The sequence below is a fragment of the Myotis davidii genome, unplaced genomic scaffold (assembly GCF_000327345.1).
Source record: "Myotis davidii unplaced genomic scaffold, ASM32734v1 scaffold214, whole genome shotgun sequence".
Lineage (NCBI taxonomy): Eukaryota > Metazoa > Chordata > Mammalia > Chiroptera > Vespertilionidae > Myotis > Myotis davidii.
This window is the reverse complement of record NW_006285782.1, coordinates 59,917-83,656: the sequence shown is the minus strand read 5'-3', so window position 1 is coordinate 83,656 and position 23,740 is coordinate 59,917. Positions and strand designations below refer to the sequence as shown.

The window sequence follows — 23,740 nt, the reverse complement described above, 5'->3', positions numbered from 1 at the left end:
GATAAATGGGACTACACTAAAGAAAAAAAGAACAGTTGATGTTGACAACTCAGGCTTCACATCAAATCCCAAGAATATTAAGATTTTTTTTTATTATTATCTAAAGTTTTACATATGCCTTCTTTTTGCCCAATTGACCCCTCCCCCCAACATTAAGATCTTTAGAAGTATAGGAATTAATAGAATAAATAAAGAAATTTAAATATATATGTGTGTGTGTGTGTGTGTATATATATGTGTGTGTGTGTGTGTGTGTGTGTGTGTGTGTGTGTATATATATATATATAAAGAATATACTAGAAGAAAGTTTGGAAAGTTTCTATAATCTAAGAGTGAGGAAGTCCCAAGTTTGAACAAAACCTAGAAGACATAAAAGAAAACATTGAGAAATATAGCTTCATAAAAATAAAAATTTTTTAATGGTCAGACATCATAAAGTCAAAAGAGAAGCTAGGGGAAAACTGCAATATAAATACCTAAGAACTAATTGTCTTAATATATAAAGAGTTTCTACAAATCAATAAAAAGACTGACATACTAGAAAAATGGCTAGTTCCGGGTAGGTGCTATTAGATAAATGGAGCTCAATAATCACTAGTTATTATTATTATTAAAAGAAAAACAAAAAACAAAAACCTACCCAGACCAGCTGAAGCCCCTATGATTATATGCTCTCACAGCACTCTTTGTTTTTCCTTTACAATACATAAAACAATTTGTACTAATAAACTTATCTCAGAGTTCACTGATTAATGCCTTTTTCCCTCTTCTAGACTTCAAACTCAATAAGGGCAGAGATCTTATGTTTGATACAATTTTTGACCCATGGCAGATAGATATTCAATATATGTGAAAGTCATTCTTTCATGCATCAAATATTTATTATGGGTCAGGTGGGCTACATTCTGGAAACATGGTGCTGAACAAGGCAAACTACTTCTCTCTTCTCTTGAAGCTTCCATTCTAGGAGCAGTCAGAAAATCATAAAAAGTAATGTAATGCTCTGCAAAGAGATATTACATTTTTCCATACTAATACCCCCAGTAGGCTTTTACTTTTTTTTATTATTTTTATTATTCATTTTATTAATAATCAAAATTTATTATTTTTATTTTATTTTTAATAATTTTTAATCCTCACCTGAGGATATGTTTATTGATTTGAGAGAGAGAAAGGGAGAAACATCGACTGGTTGCCTCTCATAATCACCCAACTGGGGATCAAACCCACAACCTAGATATATGCCCTGACCTGCAACCTTTTGGTGCACAGGACAACACTCCAACCAACTGATCCACCCAGTCAGGGCACATTTTCATTTTTAGTGACTTCTTCTGATTAAAATAACTTGAATAATAGTTCAAATTAATTCTTGAATGAGGAATTTATTTTCCACTACAACTTAACAGCTGCAAAATAGAGCAGAAAATAAAACATACGACCTTATTATCTAAACACAACTATTTTTAGCATTAAAGTATATTTCTCCCCTTGTTTTTCATGAATCTTCCTTCAATATGACAGTGAGCATAGAACATGCAACGTTCTCTACTTCTTTTATCAGACAAAACCTTTCATTCATAAAAGAGATCAAGGAACACTGAAAATGGTTTCCTTCTGAAAAGGAAAAAGATCTCTCTAACAGCCATGGCTCCAACTCATTCAACCCTTCTTGCCCTCTTCAAGAACAACAGTTTTTGCCAAAGTGGAACAGACCTCCAGCACCAACCCCTGCAATGAATTTTGTCTTGACGTTTAAACAGGACCATTTTCAAATAGAGGATGTAGTAGCCTCACACATGCCAATCATTCTTTTCCCACATTCTTTTCTCTTTCATATTCTTGACAAGATACTGCACCTTTGAGATTTTATTTCTTCTGTCTTTTCTTCATGCTTTTCTTACTAGAGACCTTCTTCTAGCTTCTTTAAAACAAAAATGACGAGAAAATGCTCGTGAGCTAGATTTGGGGAAAGTATCAATGATTAGGCAGCAGGATTTGGAGACCTGAAATTGAAGACACTGCCTGCCTTTCTGAGGACATAATCGGTAGCTGGTGGTCCTGGGAGATTGGCAAAGCACATGTTCCCCTAATGTTTATCAAGTTGGCAACAAAAGTAGTTGAATATTTTCCTTTAATAGTAAGTAGAGGTTTATAGACACTAGACAGATTATGAATGGCAAAATATTTCTCCTATAAAGAGACAGCAAATATTTTGGGAAATTTTAGTTTAGATAGCTTGGGGGTCAAAAATAAAATAAAATAATAAGTAGATCACTGAAGTGATTTTTAAAAACTGGCTGTGAATGTATACTGGCTCTGTAGGAAGTGGAAAAAAAAGACAGAATTCCAGCTTGGTTCCTTCTACTTTTCTAGCAAAATAGCATACAACATTAATTCTCTACATAAAAACAAATGAAAACAAGCCTGCAATGCATCACAACCAGAATATATTTAATAGGATGATATTAAACAATGAAACTTTCAGAAAAAGTTACAGAAATGGTATCTTGCCTCAGAGTAGCATTTATATGCTAATGATTTCTAATAGTCTTTTTTTTCCCACTTGGGAGGGGGGATGAGGGAGAAAATATGCATGTTGGAGAAGGAAGAATCATGGCTCCTTTTGGCTATGCTTCAGTTTTCTATAAGCAGATTCTTATACCTTTGGCATAGGAGTCCTTGTATGTAATGGTAAAAAAAAAATTATGCAAAATATTGTGACTTTACTGCTCTCTAAAATAAATGCCACTAACACCTCCCAATAAAATTCAATGAACACAAAGTACCATGCAAGCTTTAAGGGATACTCTGACACTATCCTTTCTAAACCTCTAAGAAGCAGCAATGCAAATCATGACTTTTCAATGATGTTTCCAAGGTAATTCTTGAGACATTATAAAGCATTTGATAGCACACAGACAAGCTCAAAATCATCAGTCATTTGGAGTGCCAGCCCAAGAATTTAATCTTTAATCTTCAAAAAGTGGTTCACCACCAGAGGGAAAGGAAGTGGGGCTGGGGAGGAGGTAGTACAGGGTAAAGGAGTCAGATGTATATGGCGAAGGAAGGAGATTTGAGTTTGGGCGGTAAACACAATGCAAAATACAGATGATGTGTTACAGAACTGAACACTTGAGCCCACCTGCACGGCTCAGTGGTTGAGCACCAACCTGTGGACCAGGAGGTCACAGTTCAATACCCAGTCAGGGCGCATGCCCAGTTTATGGGTTTGATCCCCCTTGTGGGGTGTGCTGGAGACAGCTGATCAATGATTCTCTCTCATCATTGATATTTCTTTCTCTCCCTCTCCCTTCCTCTCTGAAATCAATAAAAATACATTTTTTAAAAGAACTGAACACTTGAAACCTATATCATTTTATCAACCAATGTCACCCCAGTAAATTTAATTTCCTTTTTTTAAGTTGTTCACCCCAAATATTTGCTTTCTCTGTACTATTTTACCTCAAAGTGTTTGAGCCCAAAATTTCAGATTTGTACATTTTATAAAATGAGATCATGTTTTAGATAGTTTGGTTGTTCACTTGCTACTGTCCAATATATCCTGCCTACAAAAGCCTTCAAAATATTGACAAAAACAAAACTTAGAGAAGGAAAAAACCTCTTGCTGACTCATTCACCATAGAGAAACATTTATTATCTCCAGGGCAGTATGCTGAATTTCTACCTCTACTGCTGCAATTTCCACTCGTGAATTCTGCAAGGGGCTTAGGGCACAGAAGAGGAAGAGGTCAAAATCCTTTGAAAGACACATTGCTTTTAAGGGCACTGTAATGAGATCTGCAGAAAAGTTATTGATCCGTGCCCTTTCGTTTTACTTCCAATATATACTACAGTCATGTTATTTCCCTATGAAAGTTCAGCGTATTCATCTAGGAACTTGCAGCAGCAGGACATATAGAGAGCCGGAATTCTGGAGTGTTCATTAATAAGGAGGCAAAAGGTCATCAAGGAAATCCAGGCACCAGGCAACAAAGAAAAATTCAATTCAGAACAAGTTCCAGCTTCTGTGGGTCATACTGTGAGTGATCAAAGAACATGAAGTTGAGGAAAAAAACAAGAATAAATAAATGTGTGTGTTAATATACACCAATACAGTTACTGGCACTACGCTACTAAAGTCTAACCATATATCCTCATCTAATGCCAGCAACCCTATAAAGCAGGTATTATTTCCTCAGTCAGGTCTGCTCAACTCCTAAACCCATGCTCATCACAACATATGCTCTGAAATATTCTGTGGCAGGCGAGGGGTGAAGGAAGGTTTCTTCAACAACTGTACTTTTGAATGAAGTTTACAAGGGAATTAATGTTGAAATTTTAAAGTATAATTAAAATTAATGTTATTTAGATACATAAAATAATATAAAAAAGAAAACAGCATACCTTATTTTTCCAAAAAAATGTAAAGTCTAGGAAATTCTAGACTAAGTGAGCTATTATTATTTCCTTTGAAATTTATCTTCTTTAAAGAAAAAAAATTTAAGCCCTAACAGCAGAATTTCCTTAACAGCATGTCAATAAGATTATGATTTCTTCCCAGAAACTCACATTATTTGAACTCAGAAGATATGCCTTACTGTGCCCTGTGCTCTCAGATGACAGTGTAGTTTCCCACCCCCAACCCCCACCCCCACTCCCTGCCCATGCAAATTCCTGCCTTGTGCATGTCTGGTGTATGTGGAGAGTTTGGGGTAAAAGCAGAGGAGGAGAACAGAGATCTGTGCAGAGTGGATCCTGAATTTCTAGGAAAGCCTCCATTTCAAAGCTCTTGTCCCACCATCAGATGGCATTAGTCTGATGTGCCCTAGACTCTGGTTTGGCAGACGTGCTCTCTCTCAGTGCCTGACAGTCAAGACAGAGTTTGGATCAGAGCACAGTTTCAGTTTTCCCCTTATGAAACAAGAAGTATGAAATCCAAACCCAATTAGTTGTTTTAAATAGATGCCATAGTTCCTGAGACTAATTTGCCTACTGACAAATATCCACATATTAAAGGACAAAACATGGAAGAAGGACCATGGCCTTGCATTCAACCCCAAGGTCAGTCACTTGCTCTGTGACCTTGACTAATTACTTAATCTCTGAGGCCCACTTCCCTAACTGTAAATTATGGCTAATAAGTAGTTCATAAAGTTGTAGTGATACTTAATGACATAATATATACAAATTGCCTTGAATTCTGCTTAATACTTAGTAAATATCCAATAATTGCTTCATTTTTTCATTTGCATCTGAACAAAATGCATTGAAACTTCGCAACTATGTCAAAAGCTAGCTGGGGGGAAAAAAGAAAAAGAAAAAGAAAAAGAAAAAAAAAGCCAGCTGAATTATACCTATTGAAGCTGTTTTCACCAATTGAGTTTGTATGTTCTATAGTATCCCAAGTTCAAGAAATAATATTGAAAGGGCGAGGACTACGCCCTCCACCTTGCCCCAGGGTAAGGGCTATGCCCTCCATCTTATCTTGGCCATGTGCTCAGCAAGGCTTCTTCCCGGAAGCCAAGCCGCTGCTGGCCACGCCTAGGACTTCTTTGAACTGGCCAATGACAATCAAGAGAAGTCGCCATAGATATGGCCACATCCTGTGTGACAAGACACCAACTTGTGCCTGGCCAATGGGCAGGGCCCACAGTCCTTTCTCCTCCCCTTTCCCCAACCCCCTATAAAGCCTCTCTCCACACAGAGTTCTCTCTCTCTGCCACTTGCTGCTGTGCCAGTAAGGGCGGGCAGGGGAGCCAAACCTAGGTTTGAAATAAATGACTCTTTGCTTTTGCATCGGACTCGCTGGCTCCCTGGTGGGCCCTTGGGAATCTTGAAATCTGGGCACAACATTATCAAAAGAAGATAATCACTTACCTCCCACCCTAGAAAAGGTACAATAGCTATCAAACACATGAATTGCACCGGTTGGTTGTCTACCTTGGTTGGTTGTCCGCAGTAAGGTTCTCTCCTCTCTGATAGCTACTGTCCGCCACCTGGGTTGTAGACCTCTTCACAATCTGTTGGAGCTCCTGTTCCAAACGTTCTTTGATGGCCTTCACTGTCTCTGGGATCTTCTTCAGTTTGGCAAGCCCCTTGATGAGGATGCCCATAAAAAGGGTGCTGTTCTCCTCTGGATCCAAGTCCAAATCCTCTTTGATGTCCTGTAGGTTTACCTCCCTCACTGTAAAAAAATAAACACAGGTTCCATTACAAAACACACAATGGGTCTGGTGCATGGCTTCACTGCTTTGATTGCTCCCTTAAAGAAATCAGAGAAGCCCTGGCTGGTGTGGCTCAGTTGGTTGAGCATTGTCCCATGCACTGAAAGGTTACCAGTTCCTTTCCCAGTAGAGGCATATGCCCAGGTTGCAGACTGGATCCCCGGTAGAGGATATGCAGTAGGCAGCCAATGGAAGTTTTGCTCTCACATTGATGTTTCTCTCTCTCCCGCTCCTTCCTCTATCTCTAAAAATCAATTTTTAAATCTTTTTTTAAAAATAGAGATTTTTCAATTATATTTGTAATTAAATTATATTTACATAGTAAGTAAGAATCACACAAAAACATACATTCTTCAATCCATCCCAATTGGTTAGTAATAAGAGATAGAAACAATTAACAGCAAGAAAGCAAATCTCCATGGGAAGTTTCCATAGACTACCACTTCCAGAATGAGTCAGTCAGTTTGTGACATTTATTAAGTATTCACTATTTATAAAATGTCACACTTGGCATGAGAATTCTAAAGAGACAGACCATAGTTTCAAAATTCCTATTTATTAGTTATAAGAGATAAATAGCTTGATATAAAGACATTTACAAATACATGAAGAAGAGGTAAATAAGATTAAATTATAAAAAATTATAAAAGAGATGAAGAAAATAAATGAAAAATAATGCATGCAAGTGAGACAAAACTTTGAGGGTATGTCTAGCATAAGATTATTATCTACTGAAGACTAGTACTGCTAATACATGTAGGTTTGGTAAGAACGAACTATATATGTCAGTAGTCTCTCTAGATCTTTAGACTGCAGCTTTCATCCAAGCTACCTGGTTTTCAAATGGAAGGAACATCTAGAACAGTGTTCTTAAAACCCCGTGAGAAGTTGGGAAGCAGGTGGGACTGGAATCTGAGATTTCTGTTCTGCTGAAATCCATAGGCTCTTCCCTCAAATGAATATACATATACACAACACTTCTCCTGTAATTTCAGAGCAAGCACTACTGTCAAAAGAAAAAAGAAGCACGGGTTGAAAACTTCTGGCCTAAAAATAATTCTCTAATTTTACAAATGGCTGGATTAGGACAGACAAAGCAAAAGGGAATACAAACTTAAATATGGACCCTAATAAAGTTTCCCCATCCTCCCTTTTCCTCCACTCCTCAAAAAACTGAATCATTTTTAAAATATGTGCCATTCTGAAAGATGCATACATTCTTCGTTAGTGGATTCTAGCTCAACTACACAACAAGTGCAGTCTGGGTTGTTCGGCACTACTAGAATGCATTGAAATCTGTTTATTTCATTCCCTAAATGAAAATACCCAGTATATGGAGTAAGTCCTTGTAACCACTAAATACATTTCCTAAAACCTCTACTCCAGACGACAAGTAGGCTATTCTTCCTCAGTCCTGTGTTTTGCTCCAAATTCATAAAATGCACATAAATATAAACCAAATGCATTTAATGATATAATTACTTATACAATCTTAATCTAAAGTAAGTCCTCTGCATATTTATCTGTGATGCTGTTGTCTTACTTAGATTCAATAGACCCCTAAAATCCATAAAGAGAGAGAGAAGAACATAAATAACAACCAAATTCATGTGGTTTTCCTCACAGAACAGTGGGCATTTGATGATATGGTATTTAAATTTAAGTTTTTTAATACTAGTAAACTGGAAGTAGAACCAAGAAGCTGTAAGCCTCTAAAGATCATATGCCAATCAATTCTGAGGGCAAATCAAAACAGTCATTGATATTTCCAAAAGTGACATTTCAAGAATACACATTTTAGTTGCAGATTTTGTTTTATACACAAAGAGCTAGACACCTCAGGCCACAAAATTATTCCATCCTTCAAGACCAACTTCAAAAGCAAGACGAGAAAAGTATTTAACAGCCAAGGGACTATCTAAATTCAACCTGTTAGAGGGGGAAATGAAGCGAAAAGATAAGCAGAACTTCAGGCAGAAAAAAAGGTAATAGAAATTTAGCTGGGACAAAATGATCTTCATAAAAGAGGATCTATAAGTAACAAAGGACCATGCAAAGGACCACCTGAAAATTACAGCCACATGCCACAAGATTGATTGGTGATGAGATAAATGTAGTTTAACTCAATAAGGGCCTAGATGACGTGGCATATAGCTACTCACATGCACATTAATATAATAGATAGCCTACTAAAAATAACAAATAAGCAAGGTATGAATATTAAAATGTCACCGCCCCAAATGGCACATTTGTTTAGAACCTTATCTATCTGCTTGTCTCCTGAAATCTCCTAGAGCATAAACACGGAACAGATCCAATATTAATTAATTTATAGTATCTATTTCACTTACATCAGCTGAAAATTAAAAGGCAATTTAAAAGGATAATATAATCAACCATGAAGACTAGTCTAATAATCACAATCCTGTGATTTCAGATAGAGTTATTGGTACTTTATGAAAAAGCCTTGTGCAAAATAATTTAGCTGAAATTCAGTAAGGGCTCACAGCACAATTAGAACAAAATGTATATATTTCTAAACTACCACACCCCAAATCATTCCCTTGTGTCTATATTGCTATAATATGCACTCAATGTGTGGGTTTTAGAACACTTTAAAAAACAGAAACACCTTACTTCCTTTTCCAATTTCTTATCTGCGATATCTTTGCTTTGAGTGTCTTACTTAAGTGAGGATTTCTTGAACCTGGCTTAAAAACTTTCACTGGTAGAACACTGCTAAATAATAAAAGACTTTCATGTCCTTTCACTAATTATTTCTACTAAAATCCTACTGGCCCCAATTGTTTCTTATTAGACAGACAGGCATGCATATACATCCTCTATATCCATACATCCTTATCTAAGTGGATGTAAATGATGTCACTGGCTGAGCTTAAGCATGGAATCCTGAAAGAGGTTTACCTAAGACACTTTGGGACTCATGGAACATTTAACTAGATGATACCTACAGTCCTTTCAAGCCCTACAACTCCATGATTCTACTACGTACAGTGTAAATCTATGCATCTCTGATCACTAAGACTATAGCTGAGTAGGTATAACTATATTATAGATAATCCATTTAAAAAGAGATAAACAAGGTGAATGATCCATTTATGCAGTAAATATTTTATGAAAGAAAACTATTTCTTTGTTTTCCATTAAGTACAGAAAGCAATCTAGACCAGTCCGTGGTTGTTTTCTTTTCATAATATGCTTGGAAAGAAAGATTGGTAACATATTCCATATGGCATCAAATTGCAGGAGGTCAGGACTATGGTAAAACACTAATTTTTATTGAATATGTTATATTAATTTATCATTAATATTTATACACTAGAGGCCCAATGCACGAATTTGTGCACAATTTCGGCCTGGCCAGTGATAGGGTCTGTCTCGCCCAGTCCAGATAGGACCAATCAGGACCAGCCAGCAACAGGGGGTGGGGAGGAAGGACCGTGGGAGGTTGGCAGGCTGTGGGGAAGGGGCCGATTGGGGATGGCCGTCGGGGGCAAGGGACCACAGGAGATTGGCCAGCTGCCGAGGTTGGCTATTGGAGTGTACTGACCACGAGGGGGCAGCTCCTGCTAGAGTGTCTGCCCCCTGGTGGTCAGTGCACGTCATAGCGACTGGTCATTCGGTGGCTTAGGTTTTTATATATGTAGATGTTAAATAAGATATAAGAGATAATGGTAATATTTACTATATAAATTCCTGGTAGATGTAATTCCTTATATTATGCACAGTACCTAAATTATATAACATACATTTTTTACCTACATAATTTACATGTATTCAAGAACATTATCACTATATAATGTCTGCCACTACTGAACAGAATTCAATATAAAAAGGAGCCTTCAAAAAATCACCAAGCCTAATTAGACCACTAAAGCATCAGGATTACATACCCACCATGCTGCCCCGACAGATGGGAACCTGGCCTCGAAATACTGACAATATTCTCAAGCAGGAAATAATAAGAAAGTTACCACTAATAAAAAATAATTCTTCTGCCTCTGATCAAAATGCCATTACAACTTCATACTTTAGATATCCAATCTACTAAAAAAACACTATTATATATAAAATATAAGTTAATTTTAAAAAAAAAAATAGCCTGCCTCAAAATTGAGAGTAATATCTTTGTAGACAAAAAATGTAAGCAATGAGTGCAGCCAGAGTGCATGTCCAGTGAGCTCAGGGTAGAGAAGCAGGCAGAATTTGGCAGAGACCTATGCTGCAGTGACTGGCCGGGTGAATTGATGAAATCCTCCCAGGGCTATAAGCACAGAAACAAAACAAGCTCTAGACCTAGACTGGTAGGTTGCTCGACTCACCAATCCTTATCCTCCAATCATGTCCCAGTGGAAGCACTTGGTCAACTATATCTTAAATATCTTTCTTTTCACCATAAAAAAATTACTTCTAACATCTTTTATTCTAAGTAATACACCCATTGGGGAGGACTCAGAGAGCAAGATCTGATGCGCTGGTTGCCACTGGAGTATAGAATCTTGATTAGGGTCTTTCAAATGTTAACTAACTACCCTGAGTGTGGATTCCTGATTAAAGTACTTCAAAAATGTTAACCAAGAACCCGGAAGGCACAAATTAAATTAAAGAAAACTAGAGACAATATAATACCCCACTCCTGAAAGAAGGCTGCCAAGAGCTATTGCCAACTGCTCTCATTTACATGAGCAGGGAGTGTTTTCAGCCTGGGCACAGGGATAGTTTCAATTCTGAGGTGGAGATGAAACTCACATTGCCCTGACTTTTAGCACAGTGAATGTGCACTGGTTATTGCAGGAGTAAAAGTGGACTAAGGGTTTAATGATGGTTTATTTGCCTCAGGAAGGTTAATAGCAACCTTTTATTAGGATAAAAACAAACAAGACTATCTGTTTAATTAGTTTCTTTTGAGACAAAGCTCATCACCCCATTTAGAGCAAGGAGGATGTAACTTTGAAGCTCAGAGAAGCACCTAATGGAGAGAAGCTACTAAAAAAGTAAGAGGGACACAGGATAAAAGGACAAGTAAAAGATGAATAGATTGATAGTTTATACTAATATTCACAAAATTTATTAGACTGCAGGTATTTGTTAAAAAAAAAAATAGCCTGCCTCAAAATTGAGAGTAATATCTTTGTAGACAAAAAATGTAAGCAATGAGTGCAGCCAGAGTGCATGTCCAGTGAGCTCAGGGTAGAGAAGCAGGCAGAATTTGGCAGAGACCTATGCTGCAGTGACTGGCCGGGTGAATTGATGAAATCCTCCCAGGGCTATAAGCACAGAAACAAAACAAGCTCTAGACCTAGACTGGTAGGTTGCTCGACTCACCAATCCTTATCCTCCAATCATGTCCCAGTGGAAGCACTTGGTCAACTATATCTTAAATATCTTTCTTTTCACCATAAAAAAATTACTTCTAACATCTTTTATTCTAAGTAATACACCCATTGGGGAGGACTCAGAGAGCAAGATCTGATGCGCTGGTTGCCACTGGAGTATAGAATCTTGATTAGGGTCTTTCAAATGTTAACTAACTACCCTGAGTGTGGATTCCTGATTAAAGTACTTCAAAAATGTTAACCAAGAACCCGGAAGGCACAAATTAAATTAAAGAAAACTAGAGACAATATAATACCCCACTCCTGAAAGAAGGCTGCCAAGAGCTATTGCCAACTGCTCTCATTTACATGAGCAGGGAGTGTTTTCAGCCTGGGCACAGGGATAGTTTCAATTCTGAGGTGGAGATGAAACTCACATTGCCCTGACTTTTAGCACAGTGAATGTGCACTGGTTATTGCAGGAGTAAAAGTGGACTAAGGGTTTAATGATGGTTTATTTGCCTCAGGAAGGTTAATAGCAACCTTTTATTAGGATAAAAACAAACAAGACTATCTGTTTAATTAGTTTCTTTTGAGACAAAGCTCATCACCCCATTTAGAGCAAGGAGGATGTAACTTTGAAGCTCAGAGAAGCACCTAATGGAGAGAAGCTACTAAAAAAGTAAGAGGGACACAGGATAAAAGGACAAGTAAAAGATGAATAGATTGATAGTTTATACTAATATTCACAAAATTTATTAGACTGCAGGTATTTGTTAATGTATGTTTTTTAAGTTCAACTGCCCAGGAAGACAGCATGATGTAATGGAAAGAACAAAAGCTTGGCATCACACATGTTGGATTTGACTACCATCTCTACCACTTTCTAGTTGTGTAATCTCTCAAGTCATTAAATACTGCTGGACCTCAATTTCTTCATCTGTAAAGTGGAGATAGCATTACCTATAGAATTGTGCACACTAAATGTGATGTGACATGAAAACACAAAAACAAACCCCCAAAATAAAAAATGTAAGTTGAAAACTTCTAGCTTTAGGAACTCTGGGGTTGCTGAAGACAATGGGGGCTGCATAGGTCCCCATTTCTCAATAATTCTTCCAAAACAACATAGAACAATGAAAAGAATAAAAGTCATAGAAATCATGCCTTCAGGTTAACTTTAAGACAGAAATTGCCCCAAATTCAAAACAACTGTAAATAGAAATAAGAAAAGAACCATCTAATCCCAGCAAGTGATCTCCCAAGCTCCTCTCCAGTCCTGCTCAGCCACAAGGCTTTGTTGCAGGCCAACTCAGACTGTGAAAAACTGAGGAGGAGAGAGGAAGGGGGCTAGTGATGAACCAAAGACTGAACTGAAACTATCAGTACAAAGACAAAGTCCACTGCAAGTTTCAAAATACTAACAAGTATCCAAGCATATCAGAGCATGGACTATAGAGAAGGAACTTAAAAGCAGACACAATCTGAAGGAGCAGTGTTTGAGACACAGTTTCTGGGAAAGAAATAAAACAAAAAGAGAGAAATGCCCTTTGGCTATATCAGCTGTGAAGAGAGAATGAAGCATAAAAGAAAAATTCAGGATCCTACAGGACAAGAGCATCAAAGTTCTGGAAACAAACAACCTTCCCCAACCACCAAAAAACAAAAAAAAAGTATCTGGATTTTGACAGAAGAGGGAGCCAATGAGCTAGAATTTCTATAAAACACTCTGACACTATAAACATGAACAGAAAACAATGAGATTCATGTAGAGCAAGGATGTCAATCTCGCAGCCCGCGGGCCACATGTGGCCCACAACAAATATTTTTGTGGCCCACCCAATATAACGGTATGTAAGAAAAGTTTTAATAAAAATTTCGTAACTTAATTTTTAGAACACATAATTGTTAATAACGACCTACAACTTTCACTAATGACTGAATACTTTCATTGTGTTGCATTCATTCAGGCGCACCATTTCTCTCCACTAATACTAGCAGCAAATATTTTAGCAGCCGATTGCCATGTCATTAGTCTTAGACTCACTTGTTTGTTGTTCACAACAGGAAATATTTCGCTTTCTGAACACAAGAAAAATAGGTTTATTTGCATTACTCTTATAAATTTGTGCAGTTATTCAGTGTCTGGTAATTTAAAGTTCAAGAAAAAAATATTAATTTTTATTAAAATGTTCTATTATTTTATGTTAACGATGACTCATTTATTTCAGCTCTTTGTATCCAACATGTCTCTATCGAAATAAACCTACGTTTCTATGAAAATTGAAACTTTTGGGTTTTCTTGCGGCCCACATAAACTTAAACCTTGTTTATTTGGCCCATGTTAGCCTTTGAGTTTGACATGCTTGATGTAGAGGCATATAGAAAAAAATCAGGAAATCCAAAGCACATCAACAGAGAAAAAGTCCCTGTAATAAAATAATCATGAAGCACAAGAAAACTAGATGGCAACACTCCAGATGAAATTAATATACTCAAATAAGAATTTGAGGATAGGTAAAGCCATTTTGAGTCAAAAATCCAAAAACTAAGAACAGCCATGGACAAATAAAGGTATGAGAAGAAAACTGACTAATATCAGGAAAGATATGAAAGAAAAAAAATCATCTCATGCATGAATAATACATAATAAACTATAAAATCCCCATGGGAGAATAAATTTAAATATTCTATAAAGAGTATCAAGAAAATGCAGAGAATAAAAGGGGATATAAAGAAAAGTAAAAAATGACCAAAGAGAAAGTAGTAAAAATGGAAGACAGGCCAGGAAAAAGGACCATATTACATGAAAAAGAAAAAATACAAAAGAACTAATACTTAAAAATATAAACCAAGAAAAGTTGCCCAAAAATTTTTAATCTACAAAATAAAAGAACCCATTGGGTCTGAAGGGAAATTAATGCCAAAATATAACTCCAAGACATTTCCTACTAAAACTAGTCAATTCCTAAGTTTAAAGTCCTTTAAGGCCTACAAGATCAAATAACTCATAAGGGCAAAAAAATTAAATTGGCATCAGAATTTTCAAAAAGCACATGAAGGAAAATAAAAATAACAGCATTTTACAAAATAATAGTAATAATAATGAGGAAGAGTGTAAACCAAGAAATTTATACCCACTCAAGAGGTCCTTTAAGTACAAAGGCTGTGGGATGGAAAGTATTTTTCAACAGAAGTAACTGAATAGCCATGACCCTTCTTGAGGAATCTTTTAGATGATGGACTTCATCCAACCCAGGGGCAACTGAGAAAATTTCAACAAAAAAATGAATGAGCATTTAAAGACAAAGACAAAAATGAGGATGTTGACGAAAAACTTTACAAAAGCAGTATATTGTTAAAAAAAAATTTTAAATGCAACTAAAAATTGGCAGTAGAGAGATGAAGAAAAAAATAGAATAAGTGTATTGTTTATTGTCAAAACAATGGATGGGAAGTAAAGAATACAAATAAAAAGAAATCTGCGAATAAAAGGTTAAAGAAAAAAAGGGGGCTGAAAGCATTTTCAAAAGATTTTTAAATACATTAAAAGACAACCACTGAGGCAGAAGAACCTTTCTAAACACAAAAAATTCTGCATAAAGAGCAAAAATTAATATTTCAGAAACAGAGCAACATATATACATTTATAAAATATTATGATAGAGTTGAAAAAAATATATCAGTCATATCAGTATATGTATGTCAATGGATATGACTCGCCTATTAAACAGACTTTCAATTTGACTCACAAAGCAAGGTACAACTATATGCTATACACATATCTAAAACTAATTTAGAAAGGCTAGAATGAACAATGGTATGCCAGCCAAAAAGCATTAACCATGACAAAGCAGGACATTCAATACCACAAGCCACAATCCTATATAATAAAAGCCTAGGTGACATCGTGCGACAAGATGGCCGTGTGCACAGTAGAGGCAGGGTCCGGTGGCCACACTACGTGGTGAGGCCTGGGGGTCCTGCAGCTCTGCAAGGCAGAGGGGGTCAGTCCTGGTGTCTCCGCCACCTCACACGGAGGAGTCGGGTCGTGGCAGGGGAGGGAAGTTGGAGATGATCAAGCCGGCAGGGGAGGGCAGTTGGGGGCGATCAGGCCAGCTGGGGAGGGCAGTTGGGGGCAATCAGGCCAGGAGGGGAGCAGTTAGGCATCAATCAGGCAGGCAGGGGAGCAGTTAGGAGCCAGCAGTCCCGGATTGTGAGAGGAATGTCTCAGATAGGAGAGGGTACAGGACGGGTTGAGGGACACACACACACACACACACACACACACACACCCCATGCACAAATTTCATGCACTGGGCCTCTAGTTTATACTAATAAAAGGGTAATATGCTAATTAGACCAGATAGACCAGACGTCCTTCCAGACAAAGCCTCAACGGCTGTGAGGGCCAAGGAGGACCGAAAAGGGCTGGCAGCCGTTAGTGGCAGCAGCAGTGGGGTGATGGGGCAGTGCCTTCCCCTGATAGGCCCGGTCACTTCCTGCACAGGGAGGCCAGACAGCGGCCATCAGTAGCACATCCCCTGAGGGCTCCCAGGCTGTGAGAGGGGGCAGGCTGGGCTGAGGGACCACTCCCCCAGTGCATGAATTTTTGTGCACCAGGCCTCTAGTTTATAATAAAGCTAGAACATTTGTGAATATACACCAAATAAAACAGCAACCACATTTTTAGGGGGGAAAATATGGGAAATGCAGTGACACAGAGGAAAAACACACTAATAATAGAAAAAGTTAGTTCATCACAAAAAAATAAAAGACAAAGGACTTAAACAATGTAATTAAAGTAGATCTATGGCTCTCTATCAAATTGTACACCTAATAATAGAGAATGAACCTTTTTCTAAAGCACCCATGGGACAGTCACAAAAATTGATCATTTATTAAGTTACAAGAAAATGTCAGTAAGTTCCATAAAGTAGAAATATTACAAACACTCTCTAAATTCAATGCAATAAAACTATATGGTATTAAGAAAAACAAGTCCCATTCATCTTTAAATTTAAAATTCTTCTATTAAAAATACTAGGATAATCATCCAAATGCAGGCTGAAGTAAGACAATCTTTTTAAATGATAATGAAAACACTACATATTAATATCTATGGGATGCATTTAAAGTGTTGCTGAGAGGAAAATTCATATCATTACACACTTTGATCAGTAAAAAAATGAAAGAATTAAACATGATTTCAATTGCTTGCTCAGAAAAAAAAGCACAAAGAATGATATAATAAAGATAAAAGCAGATAATAATAAGGTACAGAACAGAAAAACAATAGACCTCATCAATAAGTCAAAATTCTGGTAATTTCTTGGGGGGAAACAAAACTAACACTACAGACAGACTGTTAACTACTTAGATCAAGAAAAAAAGGAAGATGGCACAAGTAAAAAGATAAATAAAAAAAAAACAAAAGAATTTCAAAACCATAAGAATATACAAAATTAAAAACATTAAATGAGTTTTTTCCTCGGAATCTATGGGTTATTAAAATTGATCCCACTAAAAATGAACTGCTGAAAGAGAAAATTTTGCATATAACAATTAGAAAAAAAAAATGAATAAAATGAAAAAATTTAAAAGTACCAGATCCAAATGGTTTCATAGGGCAATTTCCAAACCTTCAAATACCAGCTAGTCTCAGTGCTCTATATATTGTTCCAAAGAACTGAAAATGAAAAAAACTTCCCAATTCCTTTTATGAAGTAAATTATTACATTGAAACGAAAATCTGATAAGATTTAGGGTACAGGCTAATATCACTTATAAACATCTATGCAAAATTCCTAAATAAAATGTTACTAACAAAATTCAACATCACATTGAGAAAATAACACCATGATCAAGAGGGTTTATTCTAGGAGTGAAAACTTGGTTTAATATTAGAAAATCCATTTACATATTAATAGATTTAAAGATAAAATAGGAAGAAATGGGTAAAAGACCAGGACAATGAACGAAAGATATATAAAAATGGGCTTTATAAAAAACATTGTTCAAACTGACTCATAATCAAAGAAATGCAAAATAAACAATACTGTGATGCCACTTTTTATCTATGAAAACAGCAAAAATAAAAAATCATGACAACACATTCTGGCAAGAGTTGTGAGAAAAACAAGCACACCTACACTGGTGGTGGAACGCAAGCTGATACAACTCTTACAGAGAAGAACTTGGCAATGCTGAAAAAAACAACCACATATGGACTTACCTTTTGATTGAGTTATCCCCTCATCTAGATATTTACCCTAATGATACACCCCCAACAATATGAAAATACACATGCACAAGGTTATTCATTGCATCGTTGCTTGTAATGACAGTTACACATAAGAGGGTGGATGAACTATGTAATAAATTGACACAATGAAGTACTATGCAAGTATTAAAAAAATCAAAGTCTCTATGAACTAAAAGAGCAAAGTACAGGAGAGAATCTATTGTATCCTAACCATCACAGAAAAAAAGAAAGGTGTAAAAAAAGATACGTATATCTGTTCAACGGTGCTAAAAGAAATATAGGAAGGATAAACTAGAAACTAATGAGCTTGGTTACCGATATGGGATGAGTGGAAACAGAAGAGAAAAATGATTTGCATCTACTAAACTTTCTTACATATTAAGGGGTGGGGGGGCGGAAATGGCCTAAAGAAATAATTAAAAACTGGCTAGACAAACAATAGACAATACACAAAAGATAACCAAATGGTCCATATATATGGAAAGATTCTCAGCACCACTAGAAACCAGAGAAATATAAATTAACTTAAACTAAACTAAACTAAAACAAAACAAAATAAAATAAAATAAAAAACACAAAACCTGTCAGATTGGTAAAAGTCCATTGGCAGAAATTAAAGTCTGACAAAGCCAATTTTAAATGCAAGGAGTAACAAAAGCCATGCACAGCTCAGAGGAATCTATATCGGTACAATCACTTCAAAAAGCCATTTGGCAAGAAAATTAAAATGCAAACCTACATTTTCTTCTCTCTCTCTCTTCCTTTCTCCCTCTCCCTCTCACTCTCCTTCCAACTCCCTCCCTAGACCCCTCCCTCCCTCTCTCTATTCCTGAGAGAACTGCCCTAAGAATAAGGCTTCCTCCTTTTGGGCAGCATGGCACATGCATAAAATAATAGTGCTTATATAGCACAACTAGGATAAATGCAGAAAGCTGGATGTGGCTAAAAGGAGCTTTCCTAGGAATTCTGACTGCCTCAAGGCCCAACTGGCTGCTAGAGAGGTTGAACGAAGGCCAGGCATCTCTCTCTATAACCTATTCCCAAGAGATCACTGGTTAGGCAACTCTGTCCTACAGAAATATAGACAAGAATACTCATTGCTTTAGGTTGCTAATAATGAAAAACTAGAAACAACTTATACCTAATCCATAGGGAAATGAATTGTGATATATTTTATAATAAAGTACTATAACTAGTTAAAATTTTTAAACTAGAGCTATATTGTCACATGAGAAAATCCAAAAACTATGATGAGTAAAAAACCCAAGTAGTAGAATGGTACATGTTATATTACACAATTATAAGTAAATTATACAATTAAAATTAAGTAAATAAATACATGTAATTATACAATTTACTTAAAACTTAAAATATTTAAAATAATAGTGTATATATGTACATACAAACAATATATACTGTATATTGTTCATATATTAATATACACACATACACACACATATATTAACTCTAATGTTTCTGTATTTACAAATGCACGACACAGTACACATACACATTCATATACATAGTAAAAGTATGAAGGCTTACAAGAAAAAGATAAAGAATAAATTCAAAATTGCAGGTACCTCTGGGATAAAAGAAAGAGGAAAAGAATTGAGAATTCACGTAATCACAGGGGCTTCGATTGTACCTATTATGTTTTATTTAAAAAAAGAAACTTGCCGTGGCCTGTTTGGCTCAGTGGATAGAGCGTTGGCCTTTGGACTGGGAGGTCCCAGGTTCGATTCCAGTCAAGGGCATGTACCTTGGTTGCGGGCACATCCCCAGTGGGAGGTGTGCAGGAGGCGGCTGATTGATGTTTCTCTCTCATCGATGTTTCTAACTCTCTATCTCTATCCCTTTCTCTCTGTAATAAATCAATAAAATATATATTTTTTAAAAAAGAAAGTAAATAAAAATTAAAAATAAAAAAAGAAACTCTGAAGTGAATAAGGAAACATATTAAGATTTATTAATTCAATGGGAAGTACATAGTGGTGGTTATAGTGATCTTTGATACATGAATAATATAACATTCATATTTTATACATGTATTTATAATAAACATGAGTGGCCCGGTGCACAAAATTCATGCACATTAAAAGGGAATTAGAGGAAATATTTTAATATTGCTATTTGCCCTCTCTCTATAATAGAAGTGTCAGAGATGAAAGAAAATTAGTAAAATGTATATGAAAATCTTCCTGTTAGAGTCTAGGGCATGCTGCAGGACCCAGAGTCAAGTCCCCACCCACCCACATGCACCAGGGGGCACAGCCTGAGGTCCCCCTTCAAGCCCTGCTGGGCCACAGGCATGGCCTCAGGTACCCCGGCCAGGCACTGGGGTGGGAGGCATGGCCTGAGGTCGCCCATCAAGTCCTCCTGGGTAGGGGGGCACAGCTGGGGGGGTGCAGCCTCAGGTCCCCCGCCCTGGCCTGGCGCCATGCAGCCTCAGGTCCCTGCTGATAGCTTGTTATGGCTCATTATGGGAACCCCGCCTCCGCCATGGGCGCAGCCATCTTGTTACGGTATGATGGAGTGAGGGTCAATTTGCATAGTCTCTTTATTATATAGGATTTTTTAAATAATTAAAAAGTAAACTCTGGTCTTCCTTCATTTTTACACCTAGAAATATCTGATCTATTAATTCTATTTCGCCTGCCTTGTATACAACCCTCACTGTTCTATTATGCATCATAGAAATCAACAAAGATATTTCATAAGAGTAAATGCAAGGTACTTTAGGAACAGCTGGTTTAAAATGCCAAGGAAGACTCTGACCTGCAGACAGGACTAATTCAAAAGGTATATTAATATTTTGGAGAATCGGATCTTCATTATTTCTAGATATGTGCGTTCCAAGAGGAGAAACTTCATCTCCTTTGATGTTGGGATTCATAGCTCCCAACCCAAGTAGAAAGAATATTTTAAATATTAGACCCAAAATTCGTAAGACAAATATTAAGTCTCAGAACAAGACTTCATGAAATAAGGCAATGGTGGGGAGCGTTGTCCCCATACGCCAAGGTTGCGGGTTTGATCTCTGGTCAGGGCACATATACAAGAATCAACTAATGAAAGCATAAATAAGTGGAACTAATTAATGGTTTCTCTCTCTCTCTCTCTCCCCTCCCCCTTAGCTCCCGCCCTCTCCCTCCTTTCTTCCCTTCCTCCCACCTCTCCTGTCTCTCTAAAATCAAATAAAAAAAATTTAAAAGACTTTATGAAATAAAATGCACACTAAGGAAACAACAGCAAAAGAAACTCATTTAATTTGTGTTCTCTTTAGGTTTTACTGCTTAACCTATGCTGGAACCAAAAAGAAAAGAAATAAGAAGTCCAGTTTCATTATAGCTACAAGCACAGCAATCCCAGCAGGAGCATGAATAAAATGAATAAAGAAGTCGAATGAAATGCCGGTGTGCCCTGGGAGTAATTGCTCAGTCAACGTGTTCCAAGGGCAGCAGGCCAAATGAGAGGACATGCTGAGAGAATCCAAAAGCCTAAAACAACATTTTCCTACAATTATTGGATTTTTTCCACACTTCTCCCACCCACCTACCCAAGTTATAGTTGAATTATTACATCTAAATTAGTCATTAGTTTCCCTGTACATTACAAAATCCTATGTGACTGATGAAAATAGGAAAAAGGCTTGCAAAATGCCATCCCTACACATTTAGAGTGGGAACAGCACGAGGAAAGCCCCAACAATTACCATCTCAGTTGACCCTGGACCAATCACTTAACCTCCCTGGATTTAGTTTCCATATGTGTAAAGTGAGTTTTTTTAAACACCTGATTAACTAGGGGGTATAAGCAGTTTTTCATATATTTTACTAGCATAAGCGCCCTCTTATATAAACTACCTGTTCATATTTTTGCCTATTTTTCTAATAGCTTGTTTTATTCATTTACAGGAGTTCTTTATATATTCTGGATACTTTGCAAAGTAAATGCCAATCTTGCCATGTATGTGGACTCTTCTGCAGATTGCCCATTATTTGCCCAGTTATTTATTATGCTGTTTTTTTTCTTCATTATTATGTGGGAAAGCTAGGTGAATGTGGATCATTTTTCTCTTAATGAGCTGCTTGTTTCTACCAACCTGTGTCTTCATTTTGCATTTTATAATTAAACTAGAGGCCCGGTGCCCAAGTTCATGCACCAGTGGAGTCCCTCGGCCTGGCCTGTGGGATGGAGCCGAAAGAGGTTCTCCGACATCCCCCAAGGGATTCAGATTGCAAGAGGGCGCAGTGCGCTATCGGGGCCAGGGAGGGGCGCGGGAGGTTGGCTAGCCAGGGAGGGACCATGGGAGGGCTCCAGAGCATGTCCGGCCCATCTCGCTCAATCCCAAACAGCCAGACTCCAGCAGCAGGCTAACCTATCAGTTGAAGCGCCTGATCCCTGGTGGTGAGTACACATCATAGCAACTGGTCGGCCAGATGACCAGTTGTCTGCCCCCTGGTGGTCAGTGCATGTCATAGTGAGCAGTTGAGGGGCCTTAGCATGTCATTAGCCTATTACACTTTGATTGGTTGAATGGATGACCGGACACTTAGCATATTAGGCTTTTATTATATAGGGTGCTTTATTTTTTAATTAGATGATGCATATGCATATAAAATTCTATATAACTTTTTTGATAACCTAAATTTTTGATAATATGCTCAAAACTAACTATAATAATGATAATGACAAGAATATCTGCCCTAACTACCTCAAAGGACTATTGCATCAGCTGAATGACATAACGTATCTCGCAAACTGTAATGCATAAACAACAACAGAAAATCTCTCACAGGAAAAGTCACACACAAATCTACCTCTAAATAAGACATTTGAAAAATGACTCATTCATAAGTAATCAAAATTCTAATTTAATTAATAACAATCTGAAAGTTCTCAGGAATTGCCTCCAACTTTAATTTATGGCACCCTAATGGAAGATCTGTTCTACCCAGGGATTCCCTATCAGAACTCCCTCCATAAAAACGTCAGTTGTAATGGATTATACCCTCAATCCTACTATTTCACAATATGAGAGGGGAGCTTTAAGAGCCTCTATTAAATTCCCTGCTGAAAATGACATTACTTTCTAGGTTGACCTGCCGAGCACTTCACAAATACTCTTAGGACTTACTGTTGATTATTAAGAGTAAGAAAATGTCTGCCCTTAATTATAACATATTTCATCAGCCTCACACTTTTATGTGTACTTAGTAACATTTTATGCAGCTCTCTACATAATTTACATCTTCCTCATTTATACAATTCCCTTTAATAATGTGACCCAGATTAATATAGTCCTAAGGATTAGAACTGCAATAACTTAAAAAGACTCACACACAACTTCAAAAAAGTCAACTTTTCACACATTGGCTCCTAAAGACAACTTAAGTCAGAAAATGGGCAGTGCAGAGTGTGATGAGAGGAACAGTGATCCCAGGAAGATATCCATGTCCTAATCCCCAAAATCTGGGAATGTTACCTTACATGGCAAAGGAAACTTTGCAGATATATTAAGGTTAAGGACCTTGAAATTGGGAGAGGGTCCTGAATTATCCAGGAGGAAATTAATCTAATCACATGAGTCCTTAAAAAAAAGGAAGAAGGAAATTAGGTCACCAACTTATACCATACACAAAAACAAACTCAAAATGGATAAAGGACTTGAATGTAAGACAGGAAACCATAAAAATCCTACAAGGCTCCATAGGCAGCAAAATTGCAGACATCTATCGTAGTAATATCTTTACAGACACAGATCCTAGGGCAAGAGAGGCTAAGGAGAAAATAAACAAATGGGACTACATCAAAATAAAAATCTTCTGCACAGCAAGAGAAACCATCAACAAAACAAGAACAAAACCCACTGCATGGGAGAACATATTTACCATTTTCCTCTCCAGGAA

The 23,740-nt window shown here is 37.0% G+C and overlaps 1 protein-coding gene across 1 annotated transcript in view; it reads right to left on the bottom strand.

Annotated features, from left to right (window-relative positions):
- The window catches only part of EXOC4 (exocyst complex component 4), a gene marked incomplete at its 5' end in the record, with an annotated part of 716,953 nt that overhangs the window by 645,201 nt on the left and 48,012 nt on the right, over positions 1-23,740 (bottom strand). Inside the window, one exon of the mRNA XM_015559399.1 lies at positions 5,944-6,187. Within this exon, the coding sequence (XP_015414885.1) occupies positions 5,944-6,187 (244 nt within the window). The remainder of the gene's footprint in view (positions 1-5,943; positions 6,188-23,740) is intronic.